General features: G+C 38.2%; 1 protein-coding gene and 2 non-coding genes across 5 annotated transcripts; 1 reads left to right on the plus strand and 2 right to left on the minus strand.

Annotated features, from left to right (window-relative positions):
- Window positions 1-115: 115 nt before the first annotated feature.
- Window positions 116-18785, minus strand: Ctr9 (RNA polymerase-associated protein Ctr9). Of its 3 annotated transcripts, none has more exons than XM_087348180.1 (23): window positions 18638-18785; window positions 17322-17420; window positions 16851-17090; window positions 16012-16280; window positions 15108-15303; window positions 14322-14429; window positions 13717-13836; window positions 12445-12755; window positions 11921-12129; window positions 11320-11501; window positions 10478-10658; window positions 9459-9607; window positions 8772-8888; window positions 8283-8428; window positions 7560-7767; window positions 6783-7021; window positions 5819-5957; window positions 4950-5095; window positions 3985-4356; window positions 3208-3273; window positions 2351-2392; window positions 1980-2053; window positions 116-867 (listed from the first exon to the last, which is right to left on the minus strand). In XM_087348180.1, the coding sequence occupies exons 1-23, from the start codon at window positions 18677-18679 to the stop codon at window positions 830-832; spliced, it is 3693 nt and encodes a 1230-aa protein (XP_087204306.1). In that variant the 5' UTR covers window positions 18680-18785; the 3' UTR covers window positions 116-829. The 3 variants fall into 3 exon arrangements, with proteins under 3 accessions (XP_087204306.1, XP_021927028.2, XP_021927027.2); XM_022071336.2 differs by having other exon boundaries at window positions 116-873; XM_022071335.2 differs by having other exon boundaries at window positions 116-873; window positions 1968-2053.
- LOC147873924 (small Cajal body-specific RNA 8) lies at window positions 5384-5513 on the minus strand. Its single transcript, XR_015535014.1, has one exon.
- Window positions 18786-19199: 414 nt separating the features above from the next.
- TRNAQ-CUG (transfer RNA glutamine (anticodon CUG)) lies at window positions 19200-19271 on the plus strand. The gene has a single exon. It is a non-coding gene; the product is annotated as a tRNA-Gln (tRNA).
- The last annotated feature ends 150 nt before the right edge of the window (window positions 19272-19421 follow it).

Here is a 19421-nt window from a genome sequence, read left to right on the forward strand (position 1 = left end):
AGAAAGTATCTAGAAATACAATTCTGTTACAGAATCATATCCCACAGCCAAACATCACTCTATACCTATTACACAATTATGAAGCATTTATACTGCACATTTACAAACAATAAAGTTATACTACTCTCAAAACATGTTTATTACCAAACTACAGTAATATACTAATAAACTAACCACACACATAAATTCATAATTACATTTTGAATAACACTCTCATATTGCTCTGGCTTTTCATCTGACATAGCTTCACACACAAATTAGTTTTACTAGTCACTCCTTTTTAAATTGCACACATTACATCTGACATGCTTCATAAGACAGGCTTCAAACATTATTTGCACTGACTTAGGCTCTTCTTACCAAGCACCAAAGATATAACAGCATGTTTAAATTTGGCAGACCTGACATTAAGCTGTATGTATGTATGAACAGTACTGTATTATACTGTTCTGATGAGATACAAAGAACTGGTATGCTATAAGCATTTGTAGAAATAGAATGAGGACCTGCAGAACAGACATCCTGGTCTGCAAGACTAACAGCTCCTTCATGAACAAAAGAAGCATCCCAAGAAACTTCCTAGGAAAACATTACTTTGGGGACCAAGCAATAAATATGAAGCTACGAACACACCAACTATAATCACATACTTTATTCTGCGAAGAGAAAATAATTCACTGCATCGTAATGTAAAACATGAACACTGACCCTTAACATGACTGGAAGAACACTTCATCCGACATACAACAAAACTACCAGCAGGAATGGACACCCTCGGATATGGACAAAGGCACACCAGCAGAACAAGTGCATACCAGGCCCAAGGCTCCTACTCACTTTCATTCCCAGAATTTCCTCCATCAGATTCTGAACCTAAAGAAAAGAAAAGCCATCAACTAAACAGTGAGGGATTATGAGCAGCAGTAATGGTGAAAAAAAGTAAGGTTATATTTGTATGCCACTGCTGCTACCCAGATCTGTCTGCATAGACCTGTGCTGCCACCCACCATGTTTACAGTGGCTGGTGATCTATGCTGAGCTCTCTGAAGACCCTTTCAAACAACAAACCACCCAGTAGCTCACCTCTATAACACCAGGTTCTCATTTGTATTATGTGTTTGGAAATTCTTGTCACAGAAATAATAATAATTTTATATGGCTTTGAATATAAATGTGGACACAGCAGCAGCTACAAGTGACTCTCCTTTATCAGAATATCTCTGCTCCCTAACACCATCCATGAACAAAGTATTACTGTTGTCATTGGGATACAGTAAAACCCTTCAAGTTGGACACACCTTTATATTGGAATCTTTCAATTGGAACCAGCGAATATCCTATAATTTTACATGTCCACAATACCCTATATCTTGGACATGCCTTTATCCTGGAACTTGAACATCCCTTTTGTTGTAAGTTGGACAGGTTCATGCATTTAACTTCGATGCTTTTCAGGGAAACTTTTTCAGTTACATATTTTGTTATTTTGAATTTCTGACTGATGAATGCCTCCTCTCTGGAGGATTATCTTATGGACATTGAACCCATCATTGGAATGCATTGCTAGTGTTAAACTATTCTTTTGCTGAACCCTTAATTGTACTATAGTATTGCAGAAGACATAGTTTTAACTCCATCAGTACTGTGTTGGTGGAATTAACTTTAGAAAATGTTATTGAGGCTGGGGTGTAATGTGCAATGCATGGGAGTGGGCTTCAAAAGATTATTATTAATACTATTGTCATTAATTCTTAATTCAAGTAAGCCTACAGTAGTTAGTGTATATAAGTATATTATATTGTCATTAGACCACAATCTGATTTTTCTCTTTCCCTCTATCTTGGACACCTCCGTAAGTTGGAGACATTTTTGTGGATCCCCAAGTGTCCAACTTAGAGAGGTTTTACTGTATAAGGAATAGTAGTTGATATATGTCAAAGACTTGGGGGAAAAAGCATTTTACACACACTGGACCAAACCTGAACCTTTGTCATGTGATGGACTGCCTGCTTCACTGCCAGACACAGACTTTCTGGAAATTGGAGAACCCGACCTGCAACAAGCACTTATGTATTAATAAAAACACAAAAATTAAATTGAAAAAAGTTAAGATTTTGTATCTTACACTTTACATGGTATAGAGTTTGCCAGCTTTCCAGAGAAAACATTTCACTTTAACCATTTCCACGAGTTTCAAACAATGAAGTTTCTGACTATGATATTATGGAAAACCTTATATGTTCTATGCAATGAAATACAGTATCTGTCACACAAAGAGAAAAATGCACTAACTTTAACAAACACTTTTTTAACTTGCTTACTTATTGCTAAATGCAGAAAATGAACTTACCGACTTGAGGACCGTGATCTTGATCGACTACCAGATTTGCTCCTACATAAAAAAGAAAAAAACATAAGAAAAAGTTTCTTTGCATCAAAGCAAGTTAACCATTTAAACCCCAGTGGCAACTATGTGTACCACCTGCTTCAAAAACACTAACTCAGCATTTTGCATACAGAGTGTATTTCTTAAAACAGGATAAACCAATGATGAAGCATTGTGTTTCTTTGAGGTTCTGAAAGAACCTTCAAATATTACTTAGACAAGCTTCAGCATAAATATAATTTATATAAAACTGCTCTTAATTTCAGCTAGTACCTGGCCCATTTGTGCCCCTATCCTGAGGAAATTTACATGCTCACAACTCATTTCTCAAATATCCACTTTAATATTGTCCTTCCATCTACTTCTCTCTCCCAAGTGGTACCTCGCATTAATGTTTACCAAACAATATTGTATAGGCATTTCTTTCATTTTGACTCATAATTCATAGGCACGTCTTTGTCGTTGACTCAATCATCTGTCTGTCTGTGAGGAAGTAGTGTCACTGACACAGAATCACAATTTACAACACTACCTAATCAACTGCACAGGTTGTATGGCGTGAAATGTCGGGATGATAATGCAATTGATAAACTGTAAAAAACACACAAGTGATGACATAGGTCACTACTCCACATTTGCCTCAGTATAAGGTTAATAAAAAAAATCTGGATACTTAGTATCTAATCTGTAATATGGACCCAGGAACTACCAAACATGAAGCATGAGTGATCACTTCACTAAAGAATTGGTTTATAATCTTGCTTTCAGACAAATATGAGAGGAAAATAAAACTAAATTCACAGTTATGAGTACAAATTTACCTTGATCCACTGCGAGAACGGGATTTGGTAGGAGAGCCACTTCCTGACCGTGACCCAGACTTTGACCTGCAAACAAACAACTTACATCAATTCAGATTTACACAAATGAGGCTGAAGCATGCTAATCTGAGCAAGAAGATTCAATGAAAGCATGTTTTAAATAGTGAACACAAGCAACTGCTTTTCAGACTCAAACTTCAATCTAAAAGTGTCCTCCACTACCCATTCTCTTATCATGAGTGAAAAGAAGCAAACAAACAAACAAAACCAAACAAAAATTGAAAGCAAAGTGCCATAAAAAGTATTTAAAATTATAAAGATGGAAATGAGCAATTTAGTGTCAAACTTCATGATTCATACCAGTTGCAACTGTCCTCCCTTCTTCTCTAACCTAACAAATGCCAGACTTTAGTATTAGCAGAATTGAGTCTTATGTTCTGCTACCACCTGGATGCTGGTATTTCATTAAATATTTATCATACAGAAATATGTTAAAATCGAAGTAGCAGATATTCATGAAATCTACAGTTTGTGCCACTTATCAATTTTTTGTATTAGTTGGATTCAGAAAAAAGGGGGAGGATGGTAATGTTCTCTTAAATCACATAAATATATTTTATTTACTTTGTGCAATGAGCACACAGCACTGAAAATATAAAAGTTATGCTAGTACATAGAGTTATACTCCAAATACACTGCTTCATTCTTATTTTTGATTACATTCTAAAATATCTACTAACAGCATTACTGCTCAAGTAAAGACATGATCACTATTACCTAGACCTAGAATGGGATGATCCACTGCTCCTTGACCGACTCTTTGACCTAGACCTAGACCTTGATCGTGATATGCTCTTCCCAGATCCTGACCCACTTCTTGATCTCGACCGAGAACCACTCTTTGATCTTGACCTGGATCGGGATCCACTGCCAGAGCGTGAACCACTTTTTGATCTGGATCCAGAACGTGATCTAGACCTAGATATGCTCTTGGATTCAGATCTAGAACGAGATCCGCTCTTTGAACGTGAACGTGACCTGCTGCCAGAATGTGACCTGGAGCGAGATCTAGAAGGTGAACGACTGGAATCAGATGCAATTCTACGCTTCTTCTTCTGTCCAGCACTCCTGTCACTTCCACTTTCTCCCCTGAAATCAGATAAACTTTATTTGCTAGTATCAACAGTGCATTACCATCACATAAATTACACAGTTACAATTAACATCCAACAGTGTGAACAGTTCATTTCGTACAGAAGTGTTATCCATCCAGTGGTCCATAAGCTACTATCATTTCACAAATTTTTGTTAGCATTATACACACACAAACACACTTTATGACAGCTAAATAAAATTACTATTTTACAATTACTAACATGTTTTGTCTGTTTTAAGGATTAAATAACTTGAGTTCAACACTAATACCTATCTGCACATCATCAGGGAAGTAAATTCAACTGTACACAAACTGGTTCTGTCCACAGGGCCCCCCTCAGTAATCACCTGACATAAACAGTTCCATTTTCCAAGACACTCAGTTTTAAGAAATGCATAACAATGGACAGTGTCCAAAATAATTATCACTTTTATGACAATCCTCAAAAAGTTCAGACTCGGTGCAAATATTCACATTCACTAGTCTTCCTTGATTTGTTCATCCCAATAATATTTGGTGAAGAGTACAAGTTCAGAGCTTCTAAAGAAGAATCCAGTGTCTTGACTCAAGACCACTCACTACTCACCCACTAGCAATCTTGAGCTGATTACTATCACTGTCAGACTCGCTTGTTGATATGGTTGCCTTTGAAACAATTCGGCTCTTCTGGCGGGCCGACAGCCCATCATCTGAGCTGGCCTGCTTGCCCCTTCTACCTCGACCACGGGGCTCCTGCAAACAGACAAATTGAGTAGTTTACCACAAGAGAAAGCTAAGCATTGCATAAACATTAACTTCCCAAACACAGAAATTTTCATTTGTCTCCTGCCACAAAACACAAACCATTCCATACACACAGCTGTGTACTGTACATTCTCATATAAAATGCATATTTTCTTATACTCCAATAAAATTACAGTAAAATAATTTCCTTCCACATCACTTTTCACCAGACCTTCGCAATTAATCTTTAAGTAGCCAGTCTTGTATCTGCCTACATACTGCACTTCCTCCCTCATGCAATGTATGCTCCGTATCTGTCTGTAATTCAAATCTCAATACATTACAGTCATCAGAAAGCACATGTTCATGTTGGGAGAATAGTGACAAGTGACCAATGACGTAGAGACACTTGTGTATCATTCTCCCTGACCTCCATCAAACTCACAAGAGGAAGGCCAATGGCTCAAACTCCAAACCCTTCATTCTCACTAAGACCATAAGAATTGTTCTCATTCCATCACAGAAGCTCAATTTGGAAAGATAGGAATTACCTTCCTAGTATGTGTTCAGTTTAATGCACTCTGGAAAAATGAGGGAGAAAAAGGGGGATAGAAAATATTAAAACAAAATAAAGCAAGAATGGATTCACTACATTACAACCTCAGCTGATTCCTAATTCTGACAAAACTGTCCACATTAGCTACACAGCTACTGGAATACGTTCATTATTACCCTCTGTGCCTTGCGCCCACGTTTAGTCTTGGGTCTCTCCTCTCCAGAGTCAGAATCTCGCCCTGCTCTCTGTTTTTCTCGTCTCTTCCGAGTACCACTGCCTCCAGCACGAACCTTGCGTCTCTTCTCACCATCAACACTGGAAACAATGAAATAATAACTACCCACATGTTTATAAATGCCTCAGCACAGAAGTACTGTGATGCAACATGCCCATATCTTCAATAGTCACTAACCACAGCATAAATAGCCTACATCTGGACCAGAGTGTCCTGTGATACACCAAACCACTTCCCATCCTCACAGAACTAATTCTCTCCTATCAATTTAATATTATTATCACACCTCACTCTGTCTTCCATGAGGCTGGCATCACATCAAAATTCTGTATGCATTTAATTTTCACCACATGAAACCCATATTTATTTAGAGGCCACCTCCATAAATCAATATTAACACAAAGTTCATTCTTTTATTACATTATCTACTTCCTATGTATGAGATCCAAATATTTTCCTCAATAAATATAATAAAAATACAGAACAAGAAAAAATTTGAATTTATTTGGAAAGAAAAGACAAGCCATTGAAAACAATGATAACAAGTACTTTCCTCAATACTTAATTTCAAGTGCCTGTAATTTATGTTCCTTGTTCAGAGTAAAAGATCATGGAGGAACTTAAAAATTAGAAAAAAATATGAAATTAAATGACAATAACCTGAAGTGACTGGAGAAAAGCAATAAAGAGTCAGTCAGTATAACCAGCGTCCAGGAAAAAACAAAATCAAATATGTCCTGAACACAAATATGAGTGCTAGCCCATTGACCACAGTCCTTGCTTAGACAACATAATAAAAAAAAATGACAACTTACGAAAAAAGGACAAATGAAAGATGCATGTAGGACACGGGTATTAATGCTGTGAAGCACTCACTACTTCATCAGCTACTAGAGCCACATTACCTGCGTCGTCTTTTCCTTGTTTTCTCACGAGGTTTCTCCGTACCACTTCCTCCTCCACCACCATCACTTCCACCTGAGTCAGAAATGTACTCGGCACGTTTCCGACCAGCCCCCTTTTTAGTGGGCTTCTCACTGGGCATGTCACCAAACAAAAGGGCATTCTTTGTTTTCTCACGGTACTCCTGCCGCTTCTTCAGTAATTCCTCAATCTCTAACCTCTTCTTCTCCTCCAGTTTCTTCTGCTCAGACAGAAACAAAGATGTAAGAAGATGCAGGAACAATATCTATGTACCTCTTCTGTAATCACTGCTTTACGTTCCAAACGAAATCTAAAAACTGCAGAAGCACAGACATTTGTACTGTCCACAGATCAGGAGAAAATCCTTGCTAGGAATTCGATATACGCGCATGCGCAAGATTTCGCGGTGAGTGACGACCGATCCTAAAAGCATTCATTCCACAACCACTGAACGAACAACAGACGACAGGCTTTCATGTGTTCTAATGGGTACAGCTTTAAGATTACCTCACAGCGGCACAGTGATTTAATCTATAATATTATCGCAACACCCGCAGAACACATTAGACGTGCACTCACTACACGCTACTCGTAAAGGCTTGATGTTTTCAGTCCGTGTGTAGTAGCGTAAAACTCTGACGTATCACACTTCCCACCAATAGCAGCTCTCTAGTCCAGCTGATAAGTAACATTCCCCCCGCACCGCACCAGAAACGACTTCCCTCAGCAGGGTTTTTCTCATGATCTGTGGACAGTACCTGTTCTTCCATTTGCTTCAGTCTGAACGCCTCTCGTTCCTCCTCTTGCTTGCGTCGTAACTGCCTCTCTTCTTCATCCACACGACGGGCACGTGCCACATGGTACTGGGCCTGTGACAGAAGATCCTGACACTGACGGGCCTCCAAGCCTGCTAATGTGACATCGTAACGCATGCGGTCCCCGTGGACAGACAGGTAGTTGAAGTATCTACAATGATGAGAAAAACAGTGTATCAAATGCTGCCAACATAAAATAATGACTCAGGTATGGCGGGCTATTATGAATTATGGATTCAGAGAACAATGAAAGAAAGCGAATGTAGCCTATTTTATGGCACAGCAGGTCCTATTTAATGTGCAACACCTATGGTTCCAACATTATCCCAGTATTAAATGATCTCCAATTACACATTACCTCAGTTCCCTGATTACACCTCAGACAAACAGAAATTTTACCATAGTGTCCCAATGTTTTCCTGGAAGAACCAAGGAAAATATCTTAGTAAGAACACATGATTTCCAGCCAAAATTTTAATAATTTACCTCGTGAATACAAGTCAGAAATATGAAGTCCTTTTTTCTTTTCAAAGTTCACTGCATCACATACCTGACCTAAAAATATGAAGACAGTAGATAAAGTAGTATAAAACATAGCTGTAACAATGCATTTAATTTTCTCAGAACATAATATATAATAAACAAATGAAATGAAACAATGCTCACTTGTGGGAAAGTCCAAGCTCATGAACAGCCTGCAATACAGTTTCAAGAGTTGACTTCTCATCCTTTAAGATCTGTGTCGCAAGACGTTGAAGCACCAGAGCAATGTTGTACAGAAGCACTGTGTCCTGTGGTGCCACTCGCCGAGCCTGAAAATCACCATGAGAAAATGAAAGCCACAATTCTTGTTAAATGTTTAGATTTCTATTGTAGAATCCGAGGTTCTAGCAGCGGTGAGTATGACAATGGCTGTCATCTTGGTTGTAATGCCATGTAGTCTGGTATAAGTTTACAACCATTTCAGAGGTAGCTGTCAGTAAAAAATTCTACCAGCCTACACAGTGCTACAGCCCAGATGACAGCTATCTAGATTTCTTTTGTTCACACACAGAGTATATCTGTTCCAGGTCATGACAACTCCATGTGCAGGACATTCTGTGAGCAGTTGACATTATTCTGATGTTCAAAAAAATTTCAGTGTAGTCAACTAACCTTCAGAAGTGTCATCTTGGCTTCCTTCAGCTTTCCAGCCTTGAAGTAAGCTCGTGCTAAGTACTGAAGCACTTCAACATGATGGTGCCTGTAGAACTTCCGCAGGCAGTTCTCATACTACAAAACAATACTTCAAAATCACTTCTCATCATTTTCTGTAATACTGCTACCAACCTAAGTGAATTGAGTACAAACAGTGAATTGGTAATGGTATGGGAGAAAACTTCATAAGCAATTTTATGGAACTGCTCCATTATTTGCTTGATGGGAGACTTAAATATGGCAAACTCAGTCTCAATGTGGACTGTAACACAACTTCCCCAATGTCACTCTGAGTCCAACCAAGGACCCGAAAGTGTTAAACTGGATATTTCTGCTAGAACCAATCTTACTCTAGCTTGTAGTTACGGTTAATTTTTAGTTCTGTCAGCAGTTTAGACTATAAACAAAAGGATTATTAAAAAATAATGTACTAGAAATGATGTGGGTGGTCATGGCCTAATTTCAGGTACTATACTAGCATTTTACTGGAGTGACTGAAGAAAACCATAACAACTTCAGTAAAAATGGCCAGTCTCCAGCCAAGACCTGAACCAGAGACCACATGAAGGAGTAGCAGTACCTACAATTTGACCATAATGATATTCATTGTTTTATTCTACGGTCATGTCATAAATGATGACTCACCATCTGGATGGCACTGACGTACTGCTTCTGCTCCACATAGATGTGCGCGATGTTAAGCCACACATCACAGAACTCCGCTGTGGCTTCACGGACTTGAGCAAATATGTCCCGTGCCTCATTCACGCAGCCCTTGTGTGCCAACACAGCACCTGAGTGGAAACTAACACTTTAGTCACACACTAAAGACACATGAACTAGTGCATGTGTTATAAGGCATCCTACAGGAAGGGAGACCACATTTTTGCAACAATGACACTAAACGTGTATGTGAGAGACACCCATTCACAATCTGAGCGAGGCTATCGGCTCCTATGCCTCAAGTTTTCATGGCTTTTCTCAGTCCCACCACTTGAAGTAAATGAGAGTAAGTAATAAAAAAAACATATTTGCTCAACTAACAAAACACCTTTCCATCTCATTCAATGGTACAATGCATAGAAAGAAAACAGTGCCCAATGAAAATTACTAAACTTCCAGTACACTCTTCCTCTTGATACCATTCTTCACAAATGTAACCTTTGAGAAAGTGACTGAATTATTCTCACATTCACACATTCTCCAGGAGATATTATTGCATGTAGTGATAACCCCATTTAACGTTTCCTGATCCATAGTTTTCCTTCGTGTAAACTTATGGAAGACAATAAAAAGTGAAATAAGCGTCAACCTGGGCTCGGCTGAATCAAGAGATAAATGAGGACCAAACAAACTTATGACCATGCCAGCCAGCTGGGCCCATCCCAAACTTCAGGGGTGATGACAGACATGTACGGAACAGCCATACGTAAAAACCAAAGTACTATGAAGAAACCTTGTCACACTGTTGGTGACAAATCCCACAACTGAACCTGCATTATCCTTATATAAAATTATGTCCTGTACAGTTAGTTTCATCTAATTGGTAGAAAGAAATTTGGCCCCAAGGTCAAACAACATTCAAGTCAGTCACTGTTCAACTGCTCATTAAGTTAACACATAATCAGAAACCATTCCTAATGGCTTTAGTCATAAATTCGTACCTATACCGTTGGCAGCCCAGATGTTACGAGGGTCATTACGGAGTACCTGCTTATACATAGCAAGTGCACGATCCTGATGGCGTTTCTCACGCTCCTTGTCTCGGGTGGGCTGATGAAGTGTCTGTAGCCACACATTGCCCAGAGCAATCAGTGAGTATGCATCAGTTGATGTGGTTGGATTCTGTACAAACAAGGAAACATGAAAAAAATTATTAATAATGCTGAAAAAAGTGTGGTTTATTCTATCTTAAAAACACAATTCTCCTTCCCTCTGTATAGCTCATCAACAGAAAGATGAATTGTTATGTCAATTAATGCAAGTGGAAGACAAGTTTTACTGGGTTCAACACATACAAGAGCCAGACTGCCCGTGGCTGGCAACTTACACTAGCCCCTCTTCAATGTCTGCTTCAAAATGCAAACCTGTAATATGATTACGCATTATGGGGCTTTATCAAAGACAGATTGGACCAATATGCCACCAAATAACTGAGGAAATGAAATAAGTTGCTCCTTTTGGTGCCACCACATTTCATTTATCTGGTGGTTACAGGACTTTCTGAACACCCTATGCAATGAAATCCACATATAAAATTTTTCTGGAACAAATTTTACTTCAACATCAACTGAAGAATATGTTATTATATGGATCAGTATAATTTAAACTAAAATGAGGGAAAAGTCTCGATTAAAAAACATTATATGAGGACTTCACCTCTTAGTCCAATTCTCTACAAAGCAAGCAAGAACAAACTTACACGCACATTTCCATTAAGTAATTTTGCTGTGAGCTACCACACCAACCAACTACATACACCCCGACACACAAAAGCAAACCTCACCTTCAGCACTCGTTCAAACTTCTTCTGTCCCGGGCCCCACTCCATTTTAGCCAAGTGGAGGTTTCCAAGCAGTGACCATGCATCAGGATGTTCATTGTTGATTCTCAGAGCTTCCTTGAACCAATCAGATGCCTCATAGATCTGCCCTTTGTCTCGTGCCATGCACCCCAGCCGTAAGTAACCTGCAAAGCAGAACATCAAACTTCATGCTCCATACACAAATTACTGTCACCAGTCACACCACCATATTAACACCAATTCAAAAAACATCATTTCATTCACACATTAGCGACCACCATCATTATAAAGAACCGTTTTTCTTACTTTATTTAATAATACTTTCTCAACTACACATGCTATGTAATGTGAACTGGGAGGGTGATTATGAATGACCAAGTACAAAGGCTCTTAGTACTGCAAAAGTAAAAGTGTATAAATTCGGAAATTCCTCATATTATAAACAAAAATTCATAATTTAAAGCAGCATTAAAATAAACTTACCTACACACTCATTTTACTCTCTTAATACTGTCATAAAACACTATAAATTTATCTACTGTTTGTAATGCATAATAATGGCGAGATCACGGCTTATACGTACAATCAACATAATTGGGATGCTCCTTCAAAATGTCCTTGTACAACTTCTCTGCACGATCGAACTGACAGAGGGACTCATTGAGACGGGCCAGGTTGTACGTTGTCGTCACAGTTATTGAGTTGTAATACTGTGGATCTTGTTCTGCTTCCACTTTCGAGCGACTCAATGAGTCTTCTAAGTTCTTCTTTGCTTCCTCCAAGTTACCTAACCTTTAAGTGCAAATGAAGAAATATCTGAGTAAAAGAGAGCTTTAGGAACAGGCATATAGACAAAAATTAATGACAATTTACTGTGTTATGATACAGGGTGAGGGGTGATGATGCCATGAGGACTAAAGTTGTGACAAAGAGCTGACTGGTTTGGCACATTTCACAATTTACATATAAAGTGAAATTTGTACTTAATGTTTATCTGTAGGAGAATAGATATGAACACCAAACTGAGAAAAGCCTTAATTGGACGAAACTTACAACTACATCACAATTAAATCAAGAACGAAAATTCTGAGAAGGAACATAACACACCTGTAGTGAAGAGCTCCCACATTGTTGAAGATCTCTGGAGGGATGTCGGCCTGCACTTTGTCCCGCAAGATCCGAGTGGCAGTAGCATAAGCAGCGAGTGCTCCCTGGAGGTCAGACTGCTCCAGTATTTGTGCCAGCTCAATCCATGCCTCAACATCATCGGGGAACTGTTCCGTCACCTTCCGCAGATGGCTCTTGGCAATGTCACGCTTTGACTGGCTGCTAGAATTGGCATACAATGAGCCCAGAATCTTCATTGTTTCATAATTGCCGGGTTGAGCCTTTAACACTTTCTCAAAGCACTGCGCAGCCTGTAACATGTCGAAATAAGTGAATGTCAAATCAGCAACTTTACTATTCACTTGTCATTATAGTAACAACCAGGCCATGGGCTAGAAGACCAGAGTTTGATTCCAACAGGATATGGATTTATTTATTCACCAACAATATGTCCAAGCCAGCCCCTTATCAATAGATACCAATGGCTCTTACAAAGTAAACAAGCAGAAACACAAAGTTAACCAGTCAAATCCATTAAGAGCCAAGGTTAAAACTGTGTGGACACATACCTCCACTGCCCCACATGCCTTACATTAGAGCCAGTACTTTCTTCCTAAAAAGATGGTACCAGTACACAGGTACCATACTACTACAAATGTGTACATTCTGAAAACAGAATTAACAGAAACAACAATGTCCTCAGTTAGAAAACCAATCAACTTTACAGAAATTGAACCATGAAAATATTAAATCGTTATTTTTCATTAACCCATTTTAGCATCCCAACCGCCTAGCCTAGAGCTATAGACTAGAAAAGAATTTCAGACTGCTTTCTTTCTTTCTTCTAATCAAAAAGCACCAGTAATAAAGACCTCTATACACACACTTTTTTATTACATTCCATGGATCCATAAGTTAGTAAGATGACAATAGAATGTAGAATAAGCCATAATAATACAATACAATACATGTTATACAAATACAAGTCATACTATTGTATAAATGTCACAAAAATACAAACAAAGGGTTCACATAAAGTAGAGATAAGTTACAAATAAATCCACCCATTATATACAATAGATAAATTACGACTTACTTGTAAACATTAGAAATTCATCGACAGAGTAAAAGGAGTGTGTAAATTAAGTATTACGTAAGAAACACCAAGTATTACGTAGATTAAACAAATGCAACATAAAACCGGCCTCTTAACACTGGTCAAATTGTGGGAAAACACCTCACTGGCACAGCAAAGCGTTACTGTACACTCACATTCTCAGTGTCTTCTCGGTAGATGTACATCTGACCAAGACCAAAGTGCGGTAGCACAAACACAGCAGGAGCAAACTGTGTGGCCTGGTAGTAGTATTGGAATGCCTGGTCATAGTCACCCTAAAACACATGGAACAGCAGTTCTTAACCCACACACTACTGACATAATTTCTCATGTAACCACCCATGTTTCACTCCCCACTGCCTATCTAATTTTCTGTCCATCCATGCACCCACACATACATGCATGCATGCACGACCCACATGTCACATACATACATCAACACAGCCTCCCAACTCTTCACTGCACTGGGGATATTGCGAACGACCCGTTCTTCAAATGCCTGAGCACTGCGGGTCTCAACTTTACATTGGCTTGATCTATAGACATTCGGTAGGACTCCTTGGACGAGGGATCAGCCCGTCGCAAGGCCTCTATCTGTACGCAGGACAGCACAACACAGAAAAACAAGGACAAACATCCGTGGCTTGGGTGGGATTCGAACCCATGGTCCCAGCGATCAAGCGTCACAAATCTCTCAGTAATCTGTTGCATGTAAGACAGTGAAACACAACAATTAGAAATTGGTTCTGAAAAGTTTTACCTGGACATGAAAGGCTCTGGCAAGTTGATAGCAGCTCTCAGCCCGCATTGCTTCATTCTCTGTGTTGTGGAATGCGTGCAGTGCAAGATGTTGTACTTTGTGGTAATCCTTCAACAAACGCACACAACACGAATGTAATATCAATCATGAAAGGTAAAAAACTGTAACCATTCTCAGATGCTAATTCTCTCCTGTCTGCTGGCTGCACCGTCTACAGCCAAATGTGGCTGACCACGATGTCAACTTCTGTTACATCAACCTACAGTTGTTTCACGCCTGGAAATAGCAACACATGATGCCACATGAATCAACAGAAGCTGACATTGAGATTGAGACATGGCAGCTGGACAAAAAGTCACTACTAGTATTTGAGTAAAGATATTCAAAGTTTAGTCTTTAAATTGTAGTCTCCATTTGTTTAATGTGTAAGCAGTCACCAACAAACAATGAACCAAACACAACCACCTCAATAAATGAGCATTTGCTTTATATTTATTTGCTGTTACTTTTGTGATACTGTCTGAAGCTCAGACTATATACACCTGGCGATTCTCAGCTTAAACAAAACTATCTGGAGGATTTTATGGAAGAGTACCTTAAAACTAGCCATAACTTTTTCCTTCCAGATCCTTTCCAGTTCATCATCCAGTCAATATAATTTCTGACAAAGTGCAAATAAACTAAGACACAAGTACATATTTTGCTGTGCACAATAGCACACAGTTACAGCTTCAATTCACTTAAATGAGAACTGACAAACATTAGGCAATGATTCAGAAGACGTACCTTCTTGAAGAAGAAGTGGTTTGCCAGGTGATTCAGCACCATCGGGTTCGTTGAATCAATGGTGTAAGCCTTTGACAACATCTGAACGCCAGTCCGGATGGACTCTGGTTGCTGCTGGTTCAGCTTCAGAATTGCAAGGCCAACCAGAGCTCCGACACACTGTGCATCCAGCTGCAAAGCGCGTTCAAACGCCAATCTGAAACAGATGTATTATGTTATGATACCTGCTAGTAATATTTCATTTGCTTCTATTAAGTATACCAAAAAAAGTCAACCACCTCCCCTATTCAGTAAACACAATCCTGCAAGGCAAAATTTCTAAATTTTTTCTACCTGTCACACCAGAATTATAAACATAAATACATAACTTATAGCTGTATCAGAACCTCAATAACAAAAACAAGTAAAAGCAAGATTCAGTTACATTAAAAGAAGAACATAAAAGAAAACCTCATTACTACTGTTTTAAAATGTTATTAACATGTCTCCCCCCACCCCCCACCCCAAAAAAACAAAAAATCTGAAGACAGAAACAAGACAGTTACTTTAATTGCAGTTCTGCGTGATCTTTACTGTGAAGTTCAACCACAAATGGTGAGAATTTGAAATCAAAATTCTGAGTTAAATATCGAGACATAAGAGAGATAATCTCAAGGAAGAAGAAAATTACATTAAGAAGAACTTGACACCTTGCACTCTTCTCCAAGAATTGTTGGGATGAAGGTATCAAAAATGAGAAACACAAGCAGAACTCTACTAGACAAACCACTTGGAAAGCAATGATTTCGAAGACCAAGAATCAAATGGCATGGATAGAACTGAAATAAATTTCTCATAGAAACACCTCAACAGAAGGTTCCCAATTAAAATTTTTAAAACCTTTGGTTCCAATACATTAACATACCGAGCTTTATCCTGATTCCCGAGTTTCATAAAACAGTGCCCCATGCCCAAGCGAACAGCTGCAGGACAACTGGGGTTGGTTCGAAGTGCCTTCTTGTAAAAGGCCAAGGCACCACGGAAATCTTTCTTGTTGAATGCGATGCACGCCTTGCCAAGAAGAGACGGGATGTTATTTGGAGACTGGTTAAGAACAAAGTTGAACTGCGCATCAGCCTGCTCCATCTTGTCTCCCTCTAGCAGACAGAAATAAGCGCGTCCCAGCAAGTGATTCTGCAAAGAATAATTAAAGATCAGTACAGTCCTCTCTAGACATACCCCTGTGGACACTTCAGTATAATACAGAAGTATACAAACAAGTCCATATCAAACAAAAATTATAGTAATGGCAATGGAAACAGTAATGTAACGAAAGAATAACATAACTTCTTCAGGCCTAACACCATCTGTTCATTTACAAGCTTCAAAATCAGCCAATAATTACAAATTTCATTTCCGAAGTGGAACAATTCCTGGCTTCTGAGCATTCTCCTTTGACTTTGCACACATGGACAATGTACTCAATACAGTAATAAAGTAAATAAGACAAGAAATGTGCAATGAACTGGTTTGAGAACCTCATTAGAAGCATTCATGGCATACTGACTGGAACTGACATGAGACAGGTGGCAATAGGACAACTACTACAAGAACTAACAATGCATACAGAAACCAATCGTGAATATGGAAGTAGTGGTGTTCAATAATGCACGACGCTTATAATAAAAGACAAATTTTGAAGTCTACTGATACTGATGGCCCACAGTATTAATTTCTTAATATCCATAAGATGGTCTGTCTTACCTGGTCGTACATAATAATCTTGTCTGCAGTTGTATATAGCAGCGTGGCTTTCGTGAACAGCTCCCGCTTCTTGTCCTTGTTCTTCTCGTGGTTTGCTTGTTGCACATAGTATGCTGCCAACATGTCCAGAGCACGCATCTGATCTTTCTCATAGTCACGATAATCCACATTCGCATCCAGTCGAGATGCTTCCAGTATCCGGATGAAGTCCTCGATCTTCCCTTGCTTGTAATACTCAAGCTGAGAAATTAAGAAAGAATATACATACCTTTAATTATGATCAACAACAGATTCAACAGAAGTCATAAGAAGACAACTATGACAATAAGATTCCTTCCAAATAATTTAGCACATTTCCAGCAGCCACTGGCAAGTGCTTCAACATATCTTCCAAAGAAAAACTGTTCATTAAAAAAATAAAATTTAAGGTAGTCTTATCAACAAGTACACAATGCAGTTCATAATACTTACAGCCAGGCTGACCCAAATATGTAACTGTGCATTCTCATGGCGAAGAATACTAAGTACCTCTACACCTTCTGGAAGTTGATCAAAGTCTAATTCTATCACCTGCAAAAACAGTTTGTACCTAATGTTAATATAGACCCAGTCTGACAGTCATAAAATTAACTGCATTCACATAACAAGTAAACACACAAACATACGACTTTTCAGTGGGAAAATTATTAACCACAAATCACATGCAGCACATCAAGCATTCTGAAGTAAATACTTAATTTGCTGAGTGTAACTCAGCTGATCAAGAAATTCACTGTTTTCACATAATCAATTGTCATTACATAGTTTAAAGGAGTTTGTTATTATACCTTATAGACGGCCACTTGATTCTCATCAATTCATTCACAACCTGTCTCTGTCCTTCGACTTACACCTTTCACCCCCACACATACATGTTACTACAACTCCTGCCCATCTAATCCTTCTTTATTTACTCATCCCAAAAATGTTTGTTTAAAAGTACAGGCTCCTTCCATTCACTCCACAATTCACACGTCATGTACAAAAAACTTTTTACAGTGTCATATCAGTAGCAGAATATGCCAGTCAACATTAAATAAAAGCAAGCTTTCACACTCAAAATAAAGAAAATGGAAATTAGTCAATATTAATAATAACATCACAGTTTGGACATACAGACTCAATGGTGGCAGAAGTTTCCAATTAACTAAATTTATATATACATTAAAGTGGTTACGATACAAGCATGTTCACTAAAAATTAAGACATTGGTTAGAGAAAGTGGCAATTTGTCACATGGCTAGGATGACTATATGCACTGCTTTAAGAGAACAAGAACTTTATGGTTTTGTGGTAAAAATAAATTACAATTGTGTCAAGTACAGTCAAGAGGCATCCAGCATTTAATGGCCATTCCATGTAGACACTACACTTCATTGAAGGCCGCAAAGATTAAATAACTTTGGCAGCTAAGTCTATTACCATACCCCAAACTGTTCAACATGTTGCTACTAAATCTGAAATTTGCATTTGTATGAAGGAATGAAATCCAAAACCTTAGCTTAATCTCATTAAACGTTTATAAAATACCTATAAATTCTAATTCTTTCCAAGAACACTGTAATCTAATTACACAAAAATATTTGGTAAGAAAAATACAAATAGTTGACATACACATGGTATTAGGTTAGGTCCAAATATATTAATTTGCGAAAAGCGGCCAACACTTAAAACTGATAATCGTAACACATTGATAGTGAATTTAGAAATTATACAGTAAATCAACATACGTAACCTTAATTACATACCTCGTCTGTATCTCGCAGAGGAATCTCAATCGACCCCGCCATTTTGTAGGTCTATACCATATTTCAGACCAAAACTTAACGACGGTTAACACCTACGAATGCTGTCTGTGACCAAGGGTACCATCCTCAGACATTAAATTGTTGAACATGTTACAGCCCACTATTGTAAGAACAAATTAATGTTTTCCAAATCTTATCATAAGATATACATATACACACATACCATTCTCAAGTAAAAATTTTTTCTGTAAAACTTCAGCTGATTCTAAATTACTATAATAATTATCTAATTTATATTTGTATTAGTATCAATTATAGCATTTCTGCTTAGATACTTTATCTCTTTCATTTTGGCCAAAGAAGGAACTATGACATGTAAGTAATCTTGTTCCATTCTATTCACAAATTCCAAAAAGTGTTAATATTGTGACTTATACACTATAAACAACGGGCATTTAATCCCCCCTATTAAACCTTGGATTATATACACCCATTTTAAAAGCGATAAGTAATACCATCACCTAAATCAATATTCTACAGAAAAATTTCGTAATTTATCTGTGGTCCCATGGTGTAATGGTTAGCACTCTGGACTCTGAATCCAGCGATCCGAGTTCAAATCTCGGTGGGACCTGCAATTTATTTACCTATTTTTTTTTTTACTTTACTAAAGGATAAAGTAGCGATGAAGTACAAATTCTGACATACGAATGTCAAATGTTGAAAACAATTTTAGTCATTAATATATCAGTGTCATGACAAACTACAGAAGACGCAATTGACC

Source organism: Zootermopsis nevadensis, unplaced genomic scaffold, assembly GCF_977971745.1.
Source record: "Zootermopsis nevadensis isolate Lab colony 2312 unplaced genomic scaffold, Znev_1.0 Znev_ptg000012l, whole genome shotgun sequence".
Classification (NCBI taxonomy): domain Eukaryota; kingdom Metazoa; phylum Arthropoda; class Insecta; order Blattodea; family Termopsidae; genus Zootermopsis; species Zootermopsis nevadensis.

Bases quoted from the DNA above. Each gene is read 5' to 3' on its own strand.
- Ctr9 (XM_022071335.2), bottom strand. From the start codon at position 18,679: ATGGCGGGGTCGATTGAGATTCCTCTGCGAGATACAGACGAG. The intron at 14,430-15,107 runs GTACGTCTTCTG...CGTTTGTTGAAG, and splicing joins ACCACTTCTTCTTCAAGAAG to GATTACCACAAAGTACAACA. The intron at 13,837-14,321 runs GTAAAACTTTTC...CATGTGTTTTAG, and splicing joins CCAGAGCCTTTCATGTCCAG to GGTGACTATGACCAGGCATT.